The sequence below is a fragment of the Nanorana parkeri genome, unplaced genomic scaffold (genome assembly GCF_000935625.1).
Source record: "Nanorana parkeri isolate BGI_ZX_2015 unplaced genomic scaffold, ASM93562v1 scaffold800, whole genome shotgun sequence".
Lineage (NCBI taxonomy): Eukaryota > Metazoa > Chordata > Amphibia > Anura > Dicroglossidae > Nanorana > Nanorana parkeri.
In genome coordinates this window covers 683452-710411 of record NW_017307068.1, presented here as the reverse complement: position 1 = coordinate 710411, position 26960 = coordinate 683452, and the positions used below count along the sequence as shown (strand labels likewise).

Here is a 26960-nt window from a genome sequence, read left to right as displayed (position 1 = left end):
TAGGGGGACCCGGGAATTTTTAAGGAAATGATTCTGCAGGAGTCCTCAAGATATTTAAAATGTATGGGAGATTCTGCCAAAACAACACAGCAATTTGGCTATCGGGGACTACAAGCAAATCTTCTATCTTTTTTTTTTTATGAGATCATTTTACTCTAGTTATTGCTTATCTACCCAAGTCAAGTGTGACATATCAGAATGGCAAGATTTTATATTGTTGTGGGGGATGTGGTTGGAACTCAACTTGCTTGTTTAGTATAAGTTGAAGGCAGATCCTTGTACAGGCTCTCTTTTGCCCAATGCCTAAATATTTGGTCACGTGATCTTTTCTGAAGGGAATAATCCAAGTTCAAGTTGCCTGAACACATGACCAAATGCCTAGGCATGGAGAGATCCGCATGTTCTCCAGGAAAGATGTACATGTTAAGCCTTCTGTAACTTATCAACCCCATAAAGACTATTAACATTAGAGTGTAGGTCCAATGATCGTTTCAGTTTTTCTTGTGACACACATGAACACTAAGGGGGGAATTTATCAAACCTGTAGCAGACAGAATCTGGAGCAGCTGTGCATGGCAACCAATCAGCTTCTCTTTCTCACTTTTTGTTAAGATTTGAAAATGAAAGAGAGAAGCCGATGCCATGCACAGCTGCTCCAGATTTTGTCTGCTCCATTTTTGATAAATTCCCTTCTGAGTGTTCCCCCACACTATGCCTTGATGTGCACTGCTCACAAACTTTGCATCGGGTTCTTCTGAAGACTGATGATGATGGCACTTTTGGTGAAATAATGATATATAGTGAATAATTTTGTATATTCAGATATAGGAACTCTGGTGCATTTACATTGTGGTTTTGTTCCTTCAGATTTTCGTGAATCTTCTGTTCTGGTACCAGTTCTTCTGCGGTTTCTCTGGAACAGCATTGACCGATTTTTGGATGCTCATTTTGTTTAATCTGATCTTCACATCTGTGCCACCTATAATTTATGGTATTCTCGATCAAGATTTGTCTGCAGACACCCTTATTGTGCTTCCAGAGCTCTACAAGTCAGGACAAACATCAGAGGTGAGAGCAGCTTAGTGGTCTCTCACATTATTGTCATACCTTGTTCACTTTTTAAGGACATTTACTGAACATGCACTGCACCAGTGAGTATTTCACTGTATTAATAAAAAAAACACGGACCAGTCCGTGGAGCCTCTCTCCCCCTCCGCTGCAGCAGTCTAGGGATCCTTCAGTCATCATGTCCAATATAATGTATAGTTCAAAGTGGGCTGATGTACAGGGGTGTGGAAATGTAAAAAAAAAACTTGTTGCTCAAGTGCTAAAGTGGGGGCCCGTTCTTGTCCTTCATGACAATCTACTTCTCTCAAGTACCGATATTTGGCTTTTGGTACTTGCCGATACCGAGACCGATGCTTCCGTTGGCATGTAGCTGGCTTCCCGGTCAATCGGGAAGCTGGGGCAGCGGGTAATGACATGCCACCCGGCTTCCTGATTGCCATGGAAGACGGCTCCATGTTTTTTGGCCGGCTTGGTTGTGATTGGCTTGGAAACCGGCTTCCCATCCAATCAGCATCGAGTCAACGGCGAGCCAATCAGGAAGCCGGGTGGTGAGTAATGAACTGGCTGGCCAGGATGTCGGCTCAATGCTTATTGGCCCGGAAGCCGGCTCCTCAGCCAATCAGGAAACCCGGTGGCGGGTCATTACTGATCAGATCAGTTGTATAAAACGTGCAGCCTCTCCCTGCTGTACATTAGCTCTGCTTGTCCGAAGCAGGGCTTTAATGTACTGAAAAAACTACTTGTCTGGCGCCCGAAACTGCATGTCCCGGCCGTCGGCCGATAGGAATTCCATACCCTTGGTTGTAAACCTCTGCGTTAGTCACCTGAAATAGGTTGGAAGAGCAAAGGTGATCAAGGCAATTCCTTTCTGCAGCTCTGGTAGTGTCATATTGCATACATTGATTATGGGGTGGGGCAGTTTAAATGACAAAAAATAAAACCAATGTAAACCCATTTACCTTATATCATATTTTTACTTTTGTGTGATTCTTCTTCCACTCTTCTAGGCTTACAAGTCGTCGACATTCTGGGTCACCATAGTGGATGCTTTCTACCAAAGCTTGGCATGTTTCTTCATTCCTTACTTTGTAAGTAGTCTGCAGAGAGTAGAAGTCATCTTACATTATTTTTTCTCTTATACACACACCTATTTATGTTACTTTTATCTTGACAGGACTGATTAATAGAGTGGAGTATAAATGTTTTTATTAAGGAGATGATACTGAGTTGGTTTTGTATGGACAGTAGCTCTGGTTGTGGAGTTTATAATGAAATACTATAGAAATACCTCTCGGGGGTTTGGAGTGATGGGATCCACTTATTGCCTCTCCCTTTGCCTGTGTACATGCGTTTCCTACCTAAAGTGCAACAGTTGTGGCTAAAGTGGAGAGGGATTAGAACACCTGTTAGGTTCTTATTGCTTTCTGTGTCCCCATTAGGGAAATTCACACTCTCTATTTATCCTGATGACCATTATCATCGAAAATACCCAAAATGTGGGTTGTCACCAGAACAGGAAGAGATGGGAAATCTTCCAATGGGGACACAACTTCTGGTGACCCTACTGACCATCAGGGATTTGCCTCACTTTGGAGGGATTTCCCCAATGGGACACACATGGCAAAAAAAATCTGACAGGGGTTATAGCTTTCCTTACTCTTTCCAAAACAAAAAAAAAAAGCTTTCAGTTCTACTTAAAGTCAGAAACTTTCTTGAACCTCCATTTTGCCCAAGCAGACCAATAACCCTGTTGGAGGACAATGGTGCTTTAGCATTCCTCGATCAGCTGATCGAAGGAGCCGGCTGGAAAATTTTCAATCGATGAGGGCCTGCAGCCAATGAGCTGCCCGCAAATTTTCTTTTCGTTCAGCCTGCGGGTTAAACAACAAAAATTGATAGGTGTATGGTCAGCCTTACAGAGAATATATCATGTGATGTGGTGTGCTGACAGCCTATTCAAACTGAATGAAATGTACATCAACACATCACGAGTATGTGACATTGGTGTCATTTGGTTTCTCAGACGCAGAAGCAGCAGATAAAATTCAGTGTGGCATAGAAAACAGATTTTTTTCAGGGCGGCCTTCATCCCTGTAGATGTGAGATAGAAAGCATCGGTTTTATTAAGTGTGGCTTTGATCCCTGTAGATGTGAGATAGAAAGCATCGGTTTTATTCAGTGCGGTATTCATCCCTGTAGGCCTTGTTCACACCAAGCGCAGACCAGAGCAGGTGCAGACCGGATCAAAACTGCATCCAATGTATTCCTATGGTATTTTGACCTCCAGTTCACATCGCAGCGTGCGGATCCAGACCAGATCCAGACCGGATGAAAATACTGCGGCAAGCCCTATTTTACCTGCTCTGGATCTGGTCTGGAACGCATCAAAAACGCATGCAAGTGCCTGAAAGCCCATGTTAAACTTAAAAAAAAAAATTGTTTTAACCAAAACCGGCCCTAAGCGCATCAAAAACGCGTCTAAAACGTGGCACAACCCACTGCACTGCGTGTGCAGAAACCTGACCAGATCTGGTCTGCATTTGGTGTGAACCAGGCCGTATATGTGAGATGGAAAACATCGGTTTTATTCAGTGCTGTATTCATCCCTGTAGATGTGAGATGGAAAGCATCGGTTTTATTCAGTGTGGTATTCATCCCTGTAGATGTGAGCTAGAAAGCATCGGTTTTATTCAGTCCGGTATTCATCCCTGTAGATGTGAGATGGAAAGCACAGGTATAGCATTACAAAGGGTATCAGTTACTTGTTTATAACCTAGTAAACCTACAAACATCCCTAATGCAACTGAAGGAAAACTATAAATCTGCTCCCTGTAACTGTCAGTATTGTCCTCTTTTCTTTTGCAGACTTATTTTGGCTCTGGTATGGATATCTTTTCTTTTGGAAGCTTCACCATAACAGCAACACTGTTTGTGGTTTTGCTACACCTTCTAATTGAAAGCAAGAGCCTGGTGAGTCAATACACAACACAGACTGCTGCTGGATGGATGGGCAAGACATTGGATGGAAGATCATGGAAGTCTTGTTTTCCAGCCCGGACATCTGTTCTGTTAATGTTTCTATTTCATGCCTTTTCTACAATGACATTTCATTTACATTTCTTTTTTTTTTATTGGCAGACTTTTGACTTTAACCCAGGGTGGAAGCCTTGCTAATTTGTTCTTGCATTATGTTTTACAGTGTTTTGTCTTTTTGGAATTTTGTTGGTCAAATAACTGCAACAACAAATAAGCTTTTAGTGTGTCAATTGTGCTACTTTTCTTAGTTGATTTGTTTCTGACAGATATATCCGTCATCAGTTTTCAGAGACCAGCAAGGGCAGTCCTGTGGCAGATATATTTTAAAATATTAAGTACTATCCTTGTCGCACTCCTTACCGATATGTCCCTTGTAGTGGGGGGTGCTCGCAGTGACCGCGGATGGCGCCGCGAATGTCAACAAAATTGTAGAAATGTCACCAGCACACCAATCATTTTGAGATAGCAAAAGCTTAATTTATTGAAGTTTTTTGTCATATGACCAAACAAGCGCTTTTGGGACCGCGCAGGGTCCCTTCATCAGGCTTTAGCATTGACCAATTGGTATCGGCGAGTACCGAAAAAAAATTATCGGTACTCGTACTCGGTACCAAAATACCGGTATCGGTGCATCCCTACCTTTTACCATGGTTACCATGGATAATTTGTCTTATATATACTGTATGAACATAAGGGCAGCCATATTTTTTTTACAAATGCACAATATTGTGTGGCCTGGCGGGTTTAAAGCATGACTTCAGTATTGCTTAGCTTGGGCCATGGCTCGAGGTGAAGCTCACCTGCTTAGCTAAGGCATGTAGCGTACATAAATGCATTGTTATCTCTTAAAGCAAACAGATCTAATAACACAAATTGTGTGCTCATTGTGGGCACACTACAATTACAGGTCCATAGAAGCATATAGGTTTCTCATGAGAGGATATAGCTATTCTGCCAGACAAGCTGCACACCTTTCATAGCAAACCACCACCAAACTTCTGCACTATTGATTCCCTAACTGTAGTGTGCAACTGCTAACAAGTAAGAAAGCTTATAGTGTAGTGCTATCACCAATGACAACCTGTCACTTACAACTTGATAACCTTGCAAAGGTGATCCAACAATTAATGACTAGTGTGATGCAGATGTATTCCAGATATCAGTGTGTTTAAAGGAGAACTATAGGGTTAAGTCTTTTCCCCATAGTTCTCCTTAGGGTAACGGGAGGACACAAACTAGCGTCCTCCCGTCACCGTAGGCTCAGTATACCGCGAGCTACGTGCCGACCTGTGACAGTCTCATTGTCACAGGTCGGCTAGAACTATGAGGTTAGTGGAAAGCACTCACCTCATTGTTCTCCTTTAACCGTGAAAATATAAATTCTTTGTGAAGTGATGTTATCCAATACCTCCACCCTTTGTATCTCACCTGGCAATCCCCCTCTGGGGGTTTGCTGAAGTAATGTTCCTCTGATGATTCAATCCAATTTATGGAGTGTCATTCTCAGAAAAGAACATATAACAGAACCACAGTGCTCTCCAGTACCCCTGAAGAAGTCAATGGACACAATGCCTTGGGCAGAGTTTTGGGCATGACATCATCTCGTTACAGCAACTTAACTGGTAACCGCTATAGCGAACGCTGTTTCATACATGCTTTATAGCGCATTTCTTTGCACATTGATTTTAATGTTAGTGGTCATTTTTAGTTTGTTTTAATGAAGCAATTTTAGACGGAGAGCACTATGGTTGTGTTATATGTTCTTTTCTGAAAATGACACTCCATGAGATGGATTGAATCATCAGATAAACATCACTTCAGCAATCCCTCATAGAAGGGAAAGAAGCACAAACCAGATCTCAGATTATTCATCTGCACAAATCAAGGTTCTAGAGGAAGAGCACTACACAAATTCCCCATAGAAGGAACACAAGCAAATTCTGACCTTAGTTTAACACTGGGTCCAACCACCTGTTGAGAGGCAAACGTGGAGGTTTTGGATACCATCATTTCACAAAGGATTTCTATTTCCACGGTTAAGCACACTGATAGTTGGAATACATCTGTATAGCACTAGTCATTAATTGTTGGATCACTTTTCCAAGGGTATGAAGTTTTTAGTGATTGGTTATGACATGGACTTTGGAATAGATTGTATAGCACTATTATGGTAGTTCATGATATTAGGTGGTTGTTTGTTTTAGTGTTTAGTAGAAATTGCTGTTGTCATTGGTGATAGCACCGCACTATAAGCTTTCTTACTTTTAGTGCCACCCTGTCTGGCTGTGTTGTCTTTAGAGGCTTTTGGAAAGTGAGATTGGAAATTTGCTAGCAACACTTTGTCAGTAGGCGAAACACAGCAATTCCACTTTCTTCATCACTAGCTCACTCTGATGCTGTAGAAGCAACAACCTAGCAACTTAAAGCAGAACTCCATGCAGAAATGTTATTAACCCTTGCAGTGGGGCTACCCCCGCACTGCAAGGGTTAACTGCTCATTTTAGCCTAGGGTAAGAAAAAAAAAAAACTGTTATACTCCCCTTATCCCCAGAGCCGGCAACGCTCCCTCCAGCCTGTCTCCTCCTCCAATACACTGTATTGGACGTGATGACTCACAGGACTCTGGTGCAGAGAAGAGGGAGAGACGCTCCAGGGACTAGGCAAAAACAAGCAGTTAACCCTTGTAGTGAGGTGGTAGCCCCATGGCAAGGGTGTATAACATGTCTGCCTGGAGTTCTTCTTGAAAGCAGGTTCAGACAAGGGACTCTGTTCGATAAAGTAAACTGACCTTTATCAATTTTGTCACTAGCGAACCTTTGTAGAACTGCTCATCCAACATGGGCCTAAAAGGGAAGACTCTATTGGCCTTTTGATTCTATGGTTGATTCTACTGGTTGCTTTTCACTCCAGCATGTAAACATGATGATGATTTGCTATCTAGATGTCTGTATATTTGCCAAGTCTGTATTTCTCTAAAATATGTCTTCATTCCAATTTGTATTTCAGACATGGATTCACTGGGTAGTGATGGGTCTCAGTGTTCTCGCCTACTTTGTCTTCACTTTGGTTCTTGGGGCAGCATGTGTCAATTGTGTACCTCCTGCTAACATATACTGGATGATGCAGACACATATGGCTGACCCAGCGTTCTATCTTGTGTGTCTCATGTCTGTAGTGGTTGCACTTTTTCCAAGGTATGTGTATGAAATGCTTCTGTTATGTGCAGTGATTTCTTGGTCACTACATGCCATTAGTAGTAGGTCGGTTCCTGAAATTTGCAGCATTACCTTATGTTTTTCAATGCAAATACATTAGTGTTTACATGTACAGAACAACAGGGATACAAGTAATATCTCCAATAAGCCGCACGAAACCGAGGTGCAAAAAAACCCAACTTTATTGTTGTAAATTCCATGCAAAGTTCAAAATACAAGGTATTCACCACCATTGTATCTCTCCCTCTCCAACACTTCTCAAATGTCTCACCACCTGGGCTTAATCATAGAGATTAGAGAATCCTCTATGATTAAGCCCAGGTGGTGAAACGCTTTAGCGTGGGAGAGATACTATGGTGGTGCATACCTTGTATTTTGAACTTGCATAGTTACATAGTATTTGAGGTTGAATAAAGACACAGGTCCATCAAGTTCAACCTTTGTGTGTATGTGTATATAAGAGTCCCCACGTGATCCTGTTTATCAGAGTACCTGTACCTGTCAAGGCTGGACCAGTGATAAGTGTCTAACGGGATCACAGCTGCGGAACTGATGGGGGTTTGTTGAATAAGGAAGGTCAGTGAGCGGCTCCCAATTACATTAACTGCTATAGGGAGACCGCACTCATCATATACTTCCTGTTACTGGGGTGAGAATTAAGCTAAGATGATATATGGGTAGTACCCCCTACCCCACGCTCATATGTGGCAAGCTGTACATGCGCGGTACCAGCGTGCGGAGTATCAAATGGGGAGGCAAGCAGTATGAGTAGCTAAGGGTTAACCTCTAGTGAACAAAACGGATGCATACATCGGATATGTAGGCAGTTTTATCTGTAGGTAGAAAGCATGTAGCATATATATGGATAGCTCAAATAATAATCCAATATCAGACTTATTGCACCACTATGCAGCGTTATCAGCAGGTAGCAAGCATGTAGGGAATATATGCATAGCTCAAATAAACTCCAATATCAGACTTAATGCACCCCTATGCAGTTTTAGAGAAAGTCTCAGTCCTACGTCTCTTAGCAGGAATAGTTAACTGAAGGAGAGGGAATCCGGATCAGCTGGGGATGCTTAGTGGGTGTGCGTGTGAGACTGCAACACATAGGCAGCATGCAAGCAAGCACTATAACATGTAGCAGGTTAGGCAAGATTTAGAATGACTTCCAGAATACTTGCGGTTGTGTGCTCTGAATAGTTCTGGGCTCACAGCGGGGTAGCAGTATCGATACGTCAGCTATTGGCTCTGGGCAGCGATCTGCCTTCAGTATCCAAGGACAGCCTGTGGGTTCTCTGTTCGTCACCCGACTCTCCACAACGAGAGAACGCCGAGTGACGAACCAGCTGACCCTTTACCCTGTTAGCCGCACCCCGTGGGAGGAGCCGCCGTGATGTCACGCACGAGACGACCCTTCGCTGGAGCGCGGGGACACGCCGGGTAAGTCTGTGACAGTACCCCTGTATGTTGCGGTCTCTGAGGAACGTATCTAGATGCTTTTTGAATGATTCAATAGAACTTTGCATGGAATTTACAACAATAAAGTTGGATTTTTATGGACCTCAGTTTCATGTGGCTGATTGGAGAAATATTGTGTGACAAGTGGGAGCACACTGCAGCCTGCACCTGATGTCTGTATTGATCTGCAGTCTGGTGGAATTGGAGCGGTGAGTCTTTTTGCTTTTCTGAACAGTGATGCAAGTGTTTCAAGTTAATGATCGGGTGACAGCGGCCGCATTTGACAGTGGCATTCCACATGTAATAGCATGTGATATGATTACATGCGGTTAGGGATAGATTACTGTCCCTGGACGCATGATAGATGCAATTAAGGACAGTGGTCTATTCCTAACCACATTTAGTCGTATCACATACAATTACTTGCAGAGTGCCAGCGGACTGCCACTCTCAAATGCGGCCGATGTCACCTGATCATTAACTTGAACAGGTCACAGCGGCTGCTTCTAAACCGCTTTTTTGGGATTCCTGCCCCAGGAATTTGTAGGTTGCAGCCGCAGGAATCCTTGAACACACATTGACACGTAATGTAAATGAAGCCTAAGCAACAAAGTGGACACTAACTCAAAGGTACATGCCAACCAAAAATACCAGTGACTGAGCCTACCAGCTCAAGGTTTGTGGGTTTTGTTTTATCCTGACATTGTTTAACTGTAACGTAAATCAAATGTGTTGTGGCAACTATTCGGGGTAACAGTTAACTGATGTCCAGGAAACCCCTTCTATCTGGAGCCTGCCCTTGTACAAGCCAGTGATAGTCATCTTCATCCCTTCTAGCTTTTTCTGCAGTCTATACAAATCTATTCAGATTCAGAATATAGGTTACACTGAATAGAATAAGTGGCAAGAGGCTTCAGTCCCAACCAGAGATACTGTGAAACACGGCTGTTTCTGGCTGCAAGATATTCTTGCGTTAAATTCAGATACAAAACACGATGTAGATACAAAACACGATGTAGATACAAAACAAGATATAGGTAAATATGGTACATCGTCTGATCTTACTGTTGCAAGAATGTGCCCTGTTACCTGGAATTGCTCTGTAGCATGTGATAGTCAATTACTGTTAGTTTCTCATAGCCAGTAAGCTAAAAAAAAAAAAGAAATCTGCCATTGTGCAGGTTATAATAAAAGGTTTTAATCTTGATACATGCATGTTAGTCCTCTATGTTGTATTTCTGATATGTTTTGTATTTGCAACTGGTCAATGACATATTTATGTTTAAAGAGGACCTGAACTATGGACCCACAAATGGCAAGCAGATGATAAATGATTAGTCAGTGTTGGGTGTGAGCTCCCTGCAGCTAAACTTTCCCTTATACTGACTTGCTATGCCTTGTTGTATACTGTCTGTAGGGAGGCGGCCATCTTTGTAGAGCAGGGCTTTGCTTCCTCATGTCAGAGCTGCTGGCCTGATGACTGGTGATCTAATAGCTGGTGGGGGTAAAATCAGGAAGTAGATGGAGAGGTGCCAGAAGCGCAGATCCACAGAATGAAGGAAGCAGAACACTTCTGCCTTGCAGTACTGGGATCCTCTGTTCGATTTCCAAAACTTATCTGCATGGAGTTTGCATGTCCTCCCTGTGCTTGCATGGATTTCCTCTGGGTACTCCAGTTTCCTTCCACACTAAAAAAGACAATGATGAGTTAATTGGCTCTTCTCTAAAACTTGTCCTAGTATGATATACTGATCACGCCCAAGATGGCTGCCTCTTCATCTGTCCCAACAGCTGATAAAGCACTTTGAGTAACCAGGGAGAAAATGCTATAGAAATAAATGAATTTGATGAAATTCTAGATGTTCTGTATAAGATGGCAAATCTTCATTTTAAAATGAGGGATAAAATCTATCCAAACCTTAACTTTTTGCTGTTTCATATTTTATTTTAGGTATGTTTACAGGACATTTCAAGGGTCATTGTTCCCCACTCCACAGCAGAAGGCTAAGCAGCTAGATGTGATGACCGCCGAAGAGCGTTTACGTGCCATTAAACATTGGTATACTCCAAAGATTGCACGCCATAACAATACCTCATTTCATGTTGTGCCAGCAGGGGGCGGCACAGCAACAGAGGATGAAGACGCTCTTTCTGTTTGAGACGGATGCACAGCATGTTAACCTTATTATTAGACCAAAGAGACTGAAACTTCATTGCTCAAGTGGTTTCACAGTCAGATTATTGTTAAAATATACTTGTATTATGTGCCTGGTGCTAATATGTGAAGTACAACAAAGGAGGTAATCTGCTCCTGAAAGATTTTGGGATCTTTGCATCAACGCCCAGACCCGATCTGTGTAAAAGGAATCTGCTTGGCAACTCAGTCCTGGTTGAAAACGATTAGGTGAATTATTATGAGGAGGCTGAATGAAGAAGTTGCAATTCATTCATCACTCCAGCTTTTCAATTTGCACTTTGTAAAAAAATTTTTGTATTCCGTAACACAAGACGGTGTTAAATATTCTTCCAAAAATGTTTTGCTTCATGTTAATGTGTGTTGCTCATTTTTCCTCAGTTAATATGAATCTCATTCAGACTGCCAGTGAGGACATTACATTCAAAGTGTTCGCCTGCCAGTTCCCCTTGGACAACTGACTTGAGTCCAGGAGACTTTACGCCTACAGCACCACCTGCTGGTCAGGTATTGTGATCAATCCATTCAGATGCAGTGATGCTTTGAGAGTCATCACATCTGAGTGGTCAGACTTCAGTGTGCTAAGTGACATGCATAACAAGCATGTTGGGACTAGGACCATGAAGTGTTTCTCCAAAGAATTCAAACAGTGAGCAAAGCTTTTAATTTGCACCAGAAACCCCCATATAGTAAAGCGATTTTTGAATATTTTACATTATTTTTAATAGGCGTGTTAAAATAAACTTTCTATTATAAAGGACCCTTTAATAAAAATGGTGCCCAGAGCAACATAAACCAATGAAAGGGCCCCCTTATTACCCTTTACTCCTGAGAGCAATGACCCTAATTTCTAGAAGTCATATCACAACTCTTGGTTAGTAAGGGAGTTCCACTTGCTTGGTGGTGGGGTTGAATTAGGAATTTCCTGGACTTTTTGGCACCATCTGCCATGCGAACAGTAGCCAAGCAGAAATGTTATACATGGAGCTCAAGGAGTAATATGCACCCTGCAGTTACTCAGAGTAGACCGTCACATGACACAGCCCATCTTCATGGCTCCTTGCAATTTTATTGTGAAAAAAAATAGCCGTGGGTACTGTTTGTTTCTCTATCTGGTATAAACTATTTGGCTAATCTTGACATTATTCACGCAGGACAAGTAAAAATCAGTATTTTAGTATTCTGAATGTCGTCCATTCTGTACACACATCCACTAACTGCCTTTATAAGTACTGAGTGCAAAAATCATAACTGTCCATTGAAGCTTCCAAAAATATTTTTTTTGCATGCAGCCACTTAATCACCTATATACTTTTGTTCCAATATGTTCTGTAGTTTTGTGTACTCCTTTTGTATTATGCATACACAATCCGGCGGACTTTATGGTGTTTCTAAATCAGGCACATTGGATGTTTTCTCCTAAATTTCCATCAGGAAGCTATACTTAGTGATGCATAATAATGGCTGCTGCGCAGCACCTTTAGGACCAGTTGGGTCTAAATTATGCTGGTTCATTTATTACGGTTTTATATTGTGAGCTACTATTCTAAGCTTTGCCATTTTTGTACATTTTACTATATTGCAACTTCTACTGAATAACTTGAATTGTGTACAGATTGCTTGTTTTATACGATTATGCATTTTTGTCTAGAAAGCTTTGCTGAACTCTAAATGTTATGATGGCTGAAGGTATCTAACTACCTGCCTTTTATATACAGCAGTCTATGTAAGTCCTTACTGTTTTTTTATCACTACAATCCTTATTTAACTTCAAGCCCAAAGAGTAATGATATGCGGTTACCTATAGCAGGCAAAATGGTATCTGATTGGTTGATGTAGGTTGCTTAACTTTGCCTGCTGCTCTTTGCCTTATCCAATAAAGACTAAATTGGCTTACTCACTAAAGCAGAGTTGAGGGCAGTGATGGTGTAAAAGGCCAGTAGCCCATAGAGGTCAGATCCCCATGTTCAGATTGGTGTGAATGGGGTGATGCTCTTCTCCTGCATGTGGAATAAGCCTGATTTTATTGCTGTTTTGTTGTCATTCTTTTCTCATTTACTGTACTGTTTACCTTTTCTTGTTTAAAGTAAATCTGCCACCAAACTGAGCCATTCAGTCTGAACATATGATGAAAAAGCACACAGGCAGGCTACCTTAAGTGTAAACCATATAACAAAACATTAGGTAGATCAAGAGATATAAGAAGCCAAAATGATGCAAATATTAACATTTCCTGTAAATATCAAGCTTGGGACCAATAGGGAGGCTTACGTACTGTATAAGTAGAGTGGGTCGAGACCGACTTTTACAGTCAAAGTTGATATTTCCATGTAAAATCATTGGCCTGCACTGATCATTTTGGCATGTAGGAACACCGTTACAAAAAGTATTACTAAAATGTAAAAAATTATTGCAATGCACCAAAGAAGCATGTTAAAAGTGTTAAGTACTGTAGTCTATATGAACAAATGTATTACAAGTCACTTACTATTCAGAGGAGTATTAAATCAGTAGCTGACCAAAAATAGTGAGGTGAACATTCCCATTCTTCTCACATTTCTAAAAACTAGTAGGTTTTAGTTTTATATTTTAATGGACCTTTTTATGTAAAATGGCAGTTCTTTTCTTTAAGTTCGTGTATCACCCAGAAAAGGGAAGTTTAACAAACCCTCTATTGTTATTCTACCATACAACCTCATGGGGGAGGGGGGGGTCACTTTATGCCCCATGGAACAGCAAATAAGATTTCAAGCCTGTCAAAATGTAGGTAGGGGGGTTTTAACGCACACATATTTTTCTCTAAATGTAACAATTTAATTACAAAAAGACACTTGATTAATTTTAGTCTATGTAGTAACATTGAGACACCCCACCTACCTTGATGGCCATGTTGAAATATCACTCAAAGTGGATGTAAAGCCTTGGTTTTGGCTAGAATGGGAAAGGGTTAGAACCCCTGTTGGATCCTCCCCGCTATCCAGGGCTCTGTTAGAGACATTCACACTAACTTCCTGTCTTGCTGACAATGTTTTGTCAGACAGAAAGTGATGGTAACTCTTCAAGAGCAGTACAGACGACTTGTATACAACTCATTCCCCCATGTACATACAGTAGCCTTAAAGTGGCCATATACAATCATAACCCACCCAAGAACTGTATCTGTATTTCAAGCGACCTTTCTTCTAAGTAGTGCACAGTAAGAGGAGGATTACTTTAGAACTGAATCCTGTTCATCATCACACTGAGTATTTTGTGACCAATACTGAAGAGTACATTACTGACCATAAGGTAACTTATATCAGTCACTGCATGAGCATTTGATTGCATGCTCCTGCAGTACTAGCTGTTATATTCTGCTTCTTAAAGTCGGTTTTGCAAACTTTGTATAGAATATTTTTTATATACGGTTCCCAGGCTTGTCTTTTTTCTCTGCATCTTCCCCTCCGGATGGTGTACTATGCATTAATGTACATGGTTGCCAACTCATTGCTGTGATTTCTGACATTGCATTATATAGATTCTGTGGCTGATTTAACACACAGGTAAGCATGTATTTTTTTAGTGCCTCTCGTGTATCTGTATTTCTCCCTGATTACAAACTAATCCAGAATGTTGTACTTGTTATTTCCTGGCCTACATTCTGGTAATGTTTAGGTATTCCCACCAAGACCCCCTTAAGTAAGTTTTTTAGAGTAAATATTATTTTATGCTTTATGTTATTGTCGGCATGGTCCCCATTGTGTGTTCTATTAATTGTATATCAAAATAAAGAAAATGATTCATTGTATATTATGTGTCGTCTTTTAATTATTTAGGTTTTATTTTAGATTTTGCATGATGTGAAATTGAAAGCCTCAGTGAAAAAAAAATCTAATAATGAGAAATGTTAGCTGTACCCCTATTCTTAATGTTGTGGACTTCACGTGAATTGGCTCGCAGCTGCTGGATCAGGCTGTGCTTCAACACTGAGGCCTAGAATGGGGGCTGGGTACCGCCTAATTATAGAGGCCCTTTTAAAAAGGATCAATAAGTGTGCTTATAGGGTAAGTGTATTTTCAAATAAGCTACACTTTTCCTGCCTGCCTAGCCCCCCTGATAAAAAGTCTCACAACCTTATATACACACTGAAGTTGATGGCCAAGGTCTGTCACAAGGTATGCGGCCCACAGACAAAATCCTCTTTCCATTGTATACTCTTTAAAATAAACCCTCATAGATTATCATGTGGTCATCTCCTAAGGCTGTAAACATTGCAGAATGCCACAGCTGTCGCCTTCAGGCAGAATTGTGCTTTATATTAAAAGGACGCTTATTCTTTAAAGTATGTTTAAAACTCAAACTTTTTTTCTTTTTTGTCTTGGGCGCAGTGATGAGAGGGGTTGAACCCTGTCAGGTTTTATTGTCTCGGTTTCTGTACTTGTCCTGGTGTCCATTGTTCCCAGGACTCAAGAACTTTAAAGTGATGGGAAAGTCCAAGAATGTATTCTTGTTATGTTGACAACTCAAGAGGGGAAATCTCCCAAAAGAGACATTGGTTCCAGTGACAGCAGTCTTATGAAGTAATTTCCCTCACTTTGGAGAAATTTTCTCTCATTTCTTGTTGTGTCTACAGGACAGAATGTTGAAGGAGATCTTCCCAATGGGATACACATGGCAGAAACTGGGGTAACCTTTCCACTATAGCCTAAACATCTATATATGGATTTGAACATCTTTGAACTACATACATTTGAAGGCAAACTCCAGCCAAAATGTCCTCAATGAAGACACTGCAATACAAACCTGAAAGAAATTCTAAGCCTTGCCAATTCTACATAAGGTGCATAGGTTCCTCCTGACTATGGACATTAAAGTATTTACATTCTTATCAAGCAGCAAAAGAGCTTTAAAAAAAATCTATCCCTGACCTTTCTATCTGAGAATTCACTTTCAAACAAGCAGATACACTATTTAGCATTCCAGGATCTCAACTTAAGTGACTGCATTATGGAAATCTCTCCCACACCATTCAGGCTCTCGCCATCCCTACAAGACTTTAAATAAAACTCTCTAAACGCACCTCTTTAGATAAGCGTATCAGCTCTCCCCTTGATTTCTCACACTATACAACCTTCCCTTCTGCTCCCGTTTCACTGTACTCCCAAATCCCTCCCATTTTATTGGGTATACATCTGCAGTCTCCCCTTCCCCACCTCTGTGTCTGTGGTCCCCTTCCTCTGAGACTGTAAGCACATTTGGGCAGGGTCCTCCTCACCTACTGTTTCTGTATGTCGATGATGCTTGTCAGTGTTTCTTACTTGTCTTGTCTAAACTATTGTACAGCGCTGTGGAATATGTTGGCGCTATATAAATAATTGTAATTGAAGAAATCACTGTATTGTGAAGTAGTTAATTCTCAAAGGAGACTTTGAAGTCAGGTTTCAGGTGGTGTTTATCAACTAACAAGCACCTGTTGTATGTTTACATTAGAAGGCTGCAAGATTCTGCTTTCATAGAAAATACAGAAGAAAGAAGCTGTGATTTCAGTGCCTTTGTTGTGAACTTTGAAGACCGATTTCTACACAATGCCTGTAGCTACAAATGTGAGTGAGTGCTTGTTTAGTGTGCGTTTTAACTGCTTGTTCAGAATATGTGAATGCTTCAGTGTATGAAGTCTGGGAACAGGTTCACTTTAAACTGGTTTTTATTGCGATCGCTGCTCCCTCACAAAGCCTCAAAGGGATGTGACAGTAAATCACCCTTATAGAGGTATAGACAGCAATAAAACCCTTAACCATAGCATACAAAAATAAAGGAAAGTTTTAGCTGGAGTTGGGTTTTAAATACACACTTGAGCTGTTACAATTACAGGCATGTTAGGATTTACTCATGCTGGTCTCTTTAAACTAAGCTTGTTTGTTCCCTCGGCAGTAATAATTTGTTTTTGGAAGTTTATACATCCTGTCTTTTGATAATTTGTTCTGGACAATGAACTTTTGTATGGTGGCTTTTGTCCTGCAATGAACCCATAACATAATTGTGTTTGGGTTATATTAGCAACTGCTATGTTTTTCAGTGGGGGCTGTTCATATTTTTTTAAACATAATATATTTTTTAGTGATAGATTTCCCAAAATAATATTTTGCATATTAATGCTTTAAATGTTTGACATTATGTAACCTTATAGATAAAAGGTACTAGCTGTGTACCATCACCTAAAGGTACTCAAAGTACAGAAAATGTTAACCTTGAGGAGGACAATATATCTGCTCGTTACCTAAATCAGAACATGTAAAAATAAAACCTAAATTGCCCAACTAAAGTAAATATAAAAAAATAGCTTTTGCCATTGACCTATCTAAAGCTGGCACTCTCTGTACTTTCTTTACGCCACTAGATGTAACGATCTACCATCTGTGACCCTAATGATTTGAATGACTGCCAATCTCAAACCACTATCTCGGAGACCAAACGTCATCATGCAGTTTGGGTATATACAGTAGTACTGCGTCTCTGAACTGTGTTAATTTGTGACCTTAATGAACCACCCAGAAGAACCATGAGGGTGAGGGGGAAATAAAACACATGGGTGCAATGTGCCTTTTCGATCATTTCTCTCTAGATGTACTGCTTAAGTAAGTACACCCTTGGCCTCAGAAGCCTCTTTAGCAGAAATTACTTTTTGTAGGTGTTTTGCACAACTGCCCATCAGTCTCTGACATTGACTTGATTAAATCTTTGACCACTTCTCCAAGCAAAATTCCTTTGTAGGTTTCCTTGCATGAACTGCTTTGACTTGGTCAGTCCATAGCGTACTATTTTTTTTTTTCTTTCTGAGCCATTCCTTGGTGGAGTTGCTAGTGTCCTTTGGACTGTTATTGCTTTTAAAGATCCTTTTCTGATTCAACCTTAACTTGATGGCTTCACATTCTTATCAGTACACTTTGATGCAGAATTTACAGCTGCCTTGATGTCTGCAAGCTACCCAGGCCCTGAAGTAGCGACGCAACCCCTGGTCCAATAACATTTCCACCACGATGCTTTACAGTTGGTTCTTCTCTTATAATATGTGCCAAACAATTCTGATAATGTGGCCAAACAGCTCTATATCTGATTCATTGTTCCACAGCATGGCTTGAGGTACTTACACTGCTTGCATTTTGAAAAATGTATTTAATCTATTAAAAGAGAACTAAAGCCTCTTGTGTTACAGTAGTACATTTACCTAATACCTTAGTACAGTGACCTAAACTTAGGGGCTACTGCCCACTATTTGCTGATGGCACAGAGCTGCGTTGTAATCCCAGCAATATTGTTGGGATCCACCCCTCTGCCTGATTGACAGCTGGCTCTGTCCCCCCAATGAGCGCTGAAGGGAGAGATGGGAGGGGGGGATCCCTGCGGGGAGAGGTGACTGACCATCACTTCTCTCTGCAGGGAGACTGTAAGCTGAGTGATCAGCAGCTTGTGATCGATTTTAGCTCTCAATCTATAGAGCCAACGTATCACACACCAGCTCCAAGTATTGGGAAGAGTACATTTTTCTCTCCCCATTCTTCTCCTTTAATGAATATTGAGCTGCATTCGTTTGTGTTTTTTATACCTGGCTGAAGTTCAGTGTTAAGCTAGTCACATCTGGGCCTGTCCTTTAAAGACGGTCCAGAAAATGCACTCGCTAACGCAATCTATTGTCCCTACAGACACACAATCACACACATACTTGCTAGCACCTATCTGGTCAAACACCAGTCACTTACCTTCATATATTTGGGTTGTGACAGGAAAAAGAGACACGGGGAGAGCACACTCCATGCAGAGAGTATCCATTGGTGGGGCATTCTCAGTAAGAAGACAAAATAGTAGTAGAAATCTCTTTATTTACAGGCCACTAATAAAAAGCACAGGTGCCTGTTTAATGTTTGTAATGTGGAACTTATGTGAATATGGACTTAATGTGGAGGAAGGATGGTTGGTTAGTTTGTTGCCACACATGCCATACTCCAGAAGAAAAATAATTTTTGTTGCTTTCAGTGAATCCTTTCGAAATGTTACTGGCCTTCCTTGTGAGATAGTTACAGTACTTCTGTGTGCTGTTTAGGGCTGGTGCAGACCTGGGCAACCCAAGACACACGACCGTTTGCAGGTGCACACAGCGGTTGCCGTGCGGCTTCATTGATTTTAATGGAGTTACATCCACGTGGCAATTGCTAAAAAAGGTACATGTACCTTTCTTTTGCGACACACGACGTGCAGCTTTTTTAGCCACAATCGTGTTCAATTGCATGGGTGGAATTGCTGCAGATTTTAGCTGTGTCATCTGCTCATTAGTTGCTTGATTATTCTTTTACAAAGTGTAATCAAGCAACCTATTAGCAGATTGCACAGCTAAAGTCTGCACCACAAAGTGGCCAGCAGGGAGGATCATGCACATCTAAAGGGATATTTTCTTTCATATAATGCTCAGGAAGAGAAGTACAGTGACTGATGCGAGCACTAAAGATCACGCCCACACATGAGAAAAAATGAGTGATGTCAGGAAAAGCTAATGAGAGGCAGGCCCACAATGATCAGGAGGAGAGGGGATTGATGATGATTGAAGTGATACAGGCAGAAATGAAGGCTGCTGCTGCCTCAAAGGTTTATAGAGTAAAGTTTGCAGGGTGCATTAGCAGAGTATAATCCGTTTCAAGACCGGAGAAGACTTGCTAGAAGGGGGGGGTCCGAAAGGGGTTCAGCTTCATATTTTCTAAAATTCCAAACTCTTTTGATTTTATTAGAATGACTCCCTAATACACATATACCATTGGCTGAGAAACTGATGCCTGGCATTTGGTCTCTTTTAACCATCTTGAACAGTCAAAATGTACAGATAAACACTGACTTTTTTTTCTAGAAGGCTGTGATCTGTTTAAATGTCCCCCAGGTGTTTAAAAAAAATGGTTCAGCCTATAAAACTCCTCTTCAGTTTGAAGCTTTCCTTAACAGTATCTTTTCAGCCACAGATTTTCTCATTCTTTTGGCTGGAATGATGCTCAGCATCACTCAACCCTAAAGACTAAGGAAAGGGCGTCATAGCCCTGCACTTGAGCATGGTGCCCTGCATGCATAGTATACTGATGCAGAGAGTGGCGCTGTTTTCACCACAGCAGCTCTTTACATCATCCACGACTGTCCACTGCCGGAAGAAGACCAGAGGTAGAGGACCAAATCTGACTAGCCAAAAGACATCTGAAAAAGTAAGTCAAAGTAACCAACCAAAAACCCCTGGGGATGTGAGCCCAGAGTCTGGCTTTAAGGTTGAAGTGTAGGCAAACAGTTAAAATAATAGCTGAAATTTATAAATGTAAATGGTCTTACATGCAAAAAATGTGTAACCCAGACATCCTTGTTAGACAGCACAGCCAGATTCTGACCATACTCTGTACTGGAATTAAAGCAATGCAGCTTGGTCAAGAACAACAAGAAGTGAAACACCTTATCAGCCAGCTTCCTGTGTAGTGAACACTGACTGGCTTAAGCTGGCCAAATAATATTAGGATTACATTTGAAAACGAGAACATTCTTGTATAAGAACATTCAATTGATTTTCTTATAGTTAAAGGAGAACTATGGGGTAAGTTCCCCTCCTCCTCCCCCCCCCCATAGTTCTCTTTAAGGTCACGGGAGGACATATACTAGCGTCCTCCCGTGACCCAAAGCTCCGTATATCGCGGGCAATGGCCGCAGCTGGGACGGATCCCGACAATACTGTTGAGATCCACTCAGCTGCGTGAGTGACAGCTGGCTCTGCCTATCTAGAGGCAGAGCCAGCTGTGCCCGACCTCTCCCCCATTCGTTCCTCCACTCAGCGCTGGAGGATCGGGGAGGGGGGAATCCCTGTGGGGAGCGATGACTGGCAGTCACCACTCACTGCAGGGAGGGGATCTGGAAGTGGGCAGATCGGTGCATGTTTTTGCTCACTTCCCGATCAATAGAGCCGACCTATGACAGCTTCTTTGTCACAGGTCGGCTCTAACTATGAGGATGAGTGGAAATCACTCACCTCATAGTTCTCCTTTAATAGAGTCAATTGGTGAATTTTTTTCTTTAACAAATAAAATTCTAACAGTGAATGTGGTTTTCATTCAGGAAACTCCATTCATTACAAAATGTATTGTTAGTATCAAACAAAATTTGATGGTAATAATGTATGTTCTGTCAAAATTTTTCGTAGAAACATTCATACGAAAATCTACCAGTGCCGGTTAATCTCCCAATCCTGCTGGGAGTCACAAGAGGGGACTATGGACAGACCACTGTACCTATTTAAAAAGATATGTAAGGATTTCCTTAAATAAAATACATAACTGGGTGATGGTGTCTCAGTCGCTACTAACAATCAATTTTCCTAGTAATTTAGGTGGTGACTCTTGTCTTCACTCCCTTGAATACCTACAGCGTCCAAATAATCTAAACTGCTTGCTGTGGTTCTACCTGCCATCTGCTATATCACCGCTCTGTCCTGGAGTGATGTAGCGACCAAATGAAGATTTTTTTGGGGGATGCCATAGCTTTAGGAGAGCAAATCACCACCTACTGGACTGGTAAGTATTCTTGATTTTCTTTTGCAGTGTGGCTTGTTTCAAAAATTATTTTGATGGCAACAAAGTCACTTAAAATAGTTTTTTTCTTACATCTGCCTATACATCTGTCTTTCCTGTGTCATAATATGCTATACAATCCTTTATAAAAAATATGTTTTTATTGGTAAATATGGGTTTAGACATAAGTGACAAACATCTGAATGACACGTTATATCTTCGCTGTGCGATACAATTGGCCACACTTATAATTAAACAAGTATATTTATGCAGCAGCTTAAAACTAGTTTCATTCTATTTGATTTGAAAATAGAGGGGGACTTCCCCCACACACACACATTCTCTGCTACCCACCCTGTGAATGACCGCAAAATACACTTCCTGAAGTCCTGTGTCATTTAGGAATGCTCACACAGTGAAACAGAACTGTGACCAAATATGTACAAAAAGTTCAAAAAATTGACTAAAATATCTAATATTGAAAACAAAAATATATAGAATTTCATAGATACACACAACAAATATTTGCACATGTAGAACCTCCATGGAGGCTAAGGCGTTTTCTGAACAGTCTTTGTAAAGTGTAGATTTTACTTTTATATAGTTCCTTCAGTCAATCAAAAAGCTGTGAATGTATATCTGTCGTTCAATCCACTCCACAAAGTGTGACACATTACTGTAGACTCCAGGTCCGAGAACTTTGGAAAAACACACTGAGCCCCAAGAAGTGAGACCAAATAATGTCCACTGTCCTGGTGTTTGTTCACAGACCAGAGGACCTCCGCTGTCTCCCTGTCAGAAAATAAGGACATGATGAAGGCACAGTTAGGACATATATTCTATAACATAGTGCAAACCGCAAAGCTAAAGAACAATGTGTTATAACTAGTGGCAACTGGGTAGTCTGTAGTTTACAATCTGGTTAAAGATGACGGCTTCCTCAGATGGCACTGCATTTTAATCAAGTTCACAGAGAGGATACCGCCTGGGGCATCTGTTTTTGGCGCGCAGAGGAGGCGGGTTTCATTTGATGTGACCCTGTACTTCACCCATACAGGGATGGCAGGGGTGCGTGTAGAAGGTATTAGATAATCAAACTCTAAAAATTTACTTACCATACAGGAGTCTACTGTACCAGACTCATAACCAGCACACAGCATTCTGGATGTTATTGTGTCAAAATAAGTTCGGCAGTGTTCTAAAGATATAATACGAACTTCTCCTTCCTGCAGCTTAAATGGCACTAGTGGAAAACAAAAACATTACATAAAATGGTAAGATCATGTTTCATTGTAAGCATCAATGGGTTGTTAATATTGTTTACACCATATTCTGCACATGACAGGTAAAAGATAATCTAAAACTTGTAGTCTCCAAGGGAAAATAGGAAATGCATGTAACAGGGTTACAACACAGGGTCACAAATGAATGTAGGGAACACAGCATTGTCACCCTATAACTGGAACGTGCATGGCAGAATCGCCAGGTAATATTTTAATGAAAGATGCATATTTAAAAATATGGAAAATTAATTTTGGAAAGACTTATTTGAGATTTTTTGGGTTTACATATAGTTTAACTCCTATTTAAACAAGTCCAAGTAAACCCTATCATGATATTCTCTTATAAGCTTTAACATGCTTAATATAATTTCAAAAGTCATTTTCAGTCTTTTTAAATATGCAGCTCTCAATAAAATAATACCTGTACAGTGAGTTACTATAGACTTGAATTGGACTGTGCTCCAAAACTAGAGATCCATGGAGTTCAGTCCTATTCAAGTCTATGGAGAGTTACTGTGTAGCATCGTCCAGCGCCGGAGAAGATTTTGAACTTGAAGATAATAGTAGAGTATTGTACTGTGTTACCTATTAATTCATGCAAAAAAGTTTGGACTTTAAGTGATGCTCTTTAATGGCTAAATTAAGATATTAAAGATGCAAGCTGCCAGGATGACTTGGATCCCTTTTATACAGTTCTGAAAATGGTTCTGGAACCCGCACAATTTATACACAGTGTCACAAGAAGCGTGAATGAACTTAAAATATTTAATAAAATACAACTATTTTTTCTGGACATGCTTGAATATTAACGGCTATTGTAAAGGGTTAGTCTATAGAGACCAGAGTTTAGAACTGTTGTTGGGGGTAATTGACTCAGAGAAGAAGTCCAGGCACAATCCTCACCTTAAATGAGGGGCCTTTTAAAAAATATCCATATACCAGAAAAGCAATGAAATGAGGACATAAACCTCACAGGAGGTTGCCGCTGTCGTTCAGTTTTTAACCAACAGCGGAAAGGGATGAAATTAAAAAAAAATGGGCATTGTATAACATTCATTCCTGTTCTAATATAGTCTAAAAATGGATAGGAAACTTCAGTGCAGTTGTACACTTGTTGAAAGCTACATTAGTAGAGAGAACGGAATATTTATCTTGCCCAGCATTTGATTCTAATTTCCTAGTATGTCTGTTAGTAATTGTCTTGTATGTATACATTAAGTTCTTCATATATACAGTAAAGTCCACATTATCCTAAGGACTTCAGTCAAATCATCCTTTGCATTAACCTGACATGGTAATTTATCAGTATGCTCTATGCGTACTTTTCTTTGTGATGTTTTTACATGTCATTAATAAAGACACCTATTTTTGCACAAAATTGTTCATTTTGCAATGTAATTACTTTCTTATGGAGAACTGGAAACAGAAAACACATTGACACGGACACAAGGGACCCCCCACTGTCTACTTGGCTCTTATTCCTCCAGCATTGAGCATGACCCACATTTTGGTAAAGCAAACTTCCATGCGGAAGTAAAACATATACAAATGGGAACTTTTCACCTTATAACAAGGTCCTTTATGGCAAAATCCCAAGGTATTACTTTAATGAAGGCTGCAGACTTAAAATATTTAAAAAGACTTTTTGAAATTATATTAGCATGATAAAGCTTGAACTAGAGATTTCATGATTGGGTTTACATATACTTTAGACCAGCATTTCTCAACATTTTTTCAATCGTAGCACCCTGCATGCAAAATCTCAAGGCACCCCAGTCCAAAATGAAAATAGTGTCAATGTAAAAAAACAATGTGTGGGCCCTCCATAATCTATACCAAACCCTTATGTGAGCTAGGGGTCTGGTATAGATTTTAAGAAGGGCCCCTCGTAAAAAACACAAACAAATTGGGGTTCCCCTCTCACATTAGGAGCCCCCCCTTCACATTACAATGCCCTTTTTCACATTGGAAGCCCGTTTTCACATCGGGAACCCTAATCCCATCAGAAGTTCCCCCTTCACATCAGGATCCCACTTTACTATCAGAAGCCCCTTTCACATATGAGTCCTACCACAACATCAGGAGCTGCGGCTGTGGCAGCATGGCAGAGGGTGGGAGTTGGAGCAGGCCTTGAAGGAGGTGAACTTACATCTTTTTCTGAATGGATTCCACCTTCTTCCCTGGATTAGTGCAATTAATTTCTATGGCACTGCACAATGGAATGGCATGATGCTGTTTGAAAATTTCAAGGCAACCCTGAAGAAACCAAAAGGCACCCCAGGGTGCCACCGCACCCTGGCTAAGAAATGCTGCTTTAGACAGCCAATTCTGTAAAGCTGAACTCCAGGCAGAACCAATATTGTCTAAATACAAAAGCCATGAGTATTCTTACTTGAATCTTGGTGGCCTTTGTGTATTTCTTTCAGATCTCTGCAATAATCCAATCCTTCCCGTAACAAAGACAAGTCACTGCTGCTCTCTGTCCTTGTGCAGAGTAACTGGTCATGTATCTGCCCCCCTTCTGTAGTTTTCTGCAGGCAACCTGAATTGGGTGGGCCCTGTTGGGTCCCCTGCTCTTGTGCCTGGAGTTCAGGTTTAAAAGCTAGTTAATTGGTTAATGTTTACAGATGGAGGTGTAAAATGTCGACATTACTGTAAGTAATGAGAGGTTCAGGTATATTATGTCCTAGGCCGCTAACTAGCTATTTCAAGGTAGCTTGCCTTATTTGTGTAGATCATAAATATCTGTTAATAATTCTTTTAACTCCACATACATCTGTTTATGATAATCAGAGGAGTGGTGAGAGATCAAAGAAAATGCTTTGATTTATTTATTTCTAAGATTTAATTGCATATTCTCTTTTTACAAATGTTTTTATAAATATACCATATAAGACTTGCTTATTAACTACCATCATGATCAATGAAAACTGACAAAGATACTTATCTTTTCTCTTAATCTGTAACTGTAATTTTTCTGTGAAGACAGACAAGGAAGAGGTAGAGCCCAGAATGTTAAAAAGACACAAGCAACAATTGCTGACTTTTATAAGCACAATTTCATTTTTTTTAATCCCGTCCTATATGGAACATACAGTATATGCAGCCAGCAAAGCCAAAACTCATATCCAGTATACTTGTTCAAGGACAATTCCAGGTCATGGCATCCCTTTTCTAACCTATGAAACACTCAAATCTAAGCCGTTTTCTAGTTCCACCCCGTGCCTCTGCTTCCTCTACTAGTGGTGAGATCCATAGAAATATATAAAAAGCATCAAAGTCAGCTAGATATGGAGCCCAAAGCTTACTCCATGCATGACTCTGTTAACACGGCTTTTTGTTTCCAGTAATACAACACAAAGCCGTACATTTCATGTTATCACTGTATGTATATTTTTACCAGTACTTACTTTTGTTGCCCATATGACCCCAGCCTGTAATATAACAGTATGTGTCTGGTTCCACCAGCTGGCCCTTGGAAGGTAAGCACACAGGCCTTACATAGCTAGTCTCCACAATCTCTTCATTTAATTGTATTATGCTGATGTCATAGTCTACCACAGCTCTGTTGTAACGCGGATGAAGGATTATTGTCTTGACTAGACGTGTCTGCATGAAATCAGATGGATGATCCAAGTTGTTTATACCGAATACAACTTTCCACACAGCAGCATGTTCCCGCCTGTGGAAAGATTACATGTCACATTCTTCTGAACATTATTCATTATGTAAACTCTACCACAGGGTACTTGATCAAGAGGTCTACATGTACAAATTATACTTACGCCAAAACTCTGCTCTGCTTCCATGTTTTGTTTGGTTCTACGCTGATTTCAATGGGAAATCTGCTTTGTAATACATGTACTAAATAGAGGTTTCTATTGACTAAATATACATCTAAATCCTAACTGGATGACAGATATCTAAAGCACTGTATATCATAAACAGCTGCCATGTTTTTTTTCTTTTAGAAAGTACTGTTGTCACAATTTCCTAATTCTACTTTGGACCTCAGTACAGCTGACTTTATAGTCACTTTGTGTCTACATGCACTGGCTCCAGTGGTGGCTCTATGTCTTTGGTCAAGACTAGCTACTTAATGGTGACAACAGTGGAACATGCCTGCCAATGTCAAAAGCAAAAC

At 40.6% G+C, this 26960-nt stretch overlaps 2 protein-coding genes across 2 annotated transcripts in view; one reads left to right on the top strand and one right to left on the bottom strand.

Annotated features, from left to right (window-relative positions):
* The window catches only part of ATP10D (ATPase phospholipid transporting 10D (putative)), an 83646-nt gene extending 72521 nt beyond the window's left edge, over positions 1-11125 (top strand). The window contains exons 19-23 of the mRNA XM_018564955.1: positions 868-1068; positions 2076-2156; positions 3934-4038; positions 7111-7298; positions 10732-11125. Coding sequence (XP_018420457.1) covers positions 868-1068; positions 2076-2156; positions 3934-4038; positions 7111-7298; positions 10732-10939 — 783 coding nt within the window. The 3' untranslated portion in view covers positions 10940-11125. The remainder of the gene's footprint in view (positions 1-867; positions 1069-2075; positions 2157-3933; positions 4039-7110; positions 7299-10731) is intronic.
* A 10550-nt stretch (positions 11126-21675) lies between these two features.
* The window catches only part of CORIN (corin, serine peptidase), a 182118-nt gene continuing 176833 nt past the window's right edge, over positions 21676-26960 (bottom strand). Inside the window, exons 20-22 of the mRNA XM_018564960.1 lie at positions 26227-26498; positions 22649-22776; positions 21676-22325 (exon numbers count right to left, since the gene is read on the bottom strand). Coding sequence (XP_018420462.1) covers positions 22143-22325; positions 22649-22776; positions 26227-26498 — 583 coding nt within the window. The 3' untranslated portion in view covers positions 21676-22142. The remainder of the gene's footprint in view (positions 22326-22648; positions 22777-26226; positions 26499-26960) is intronic.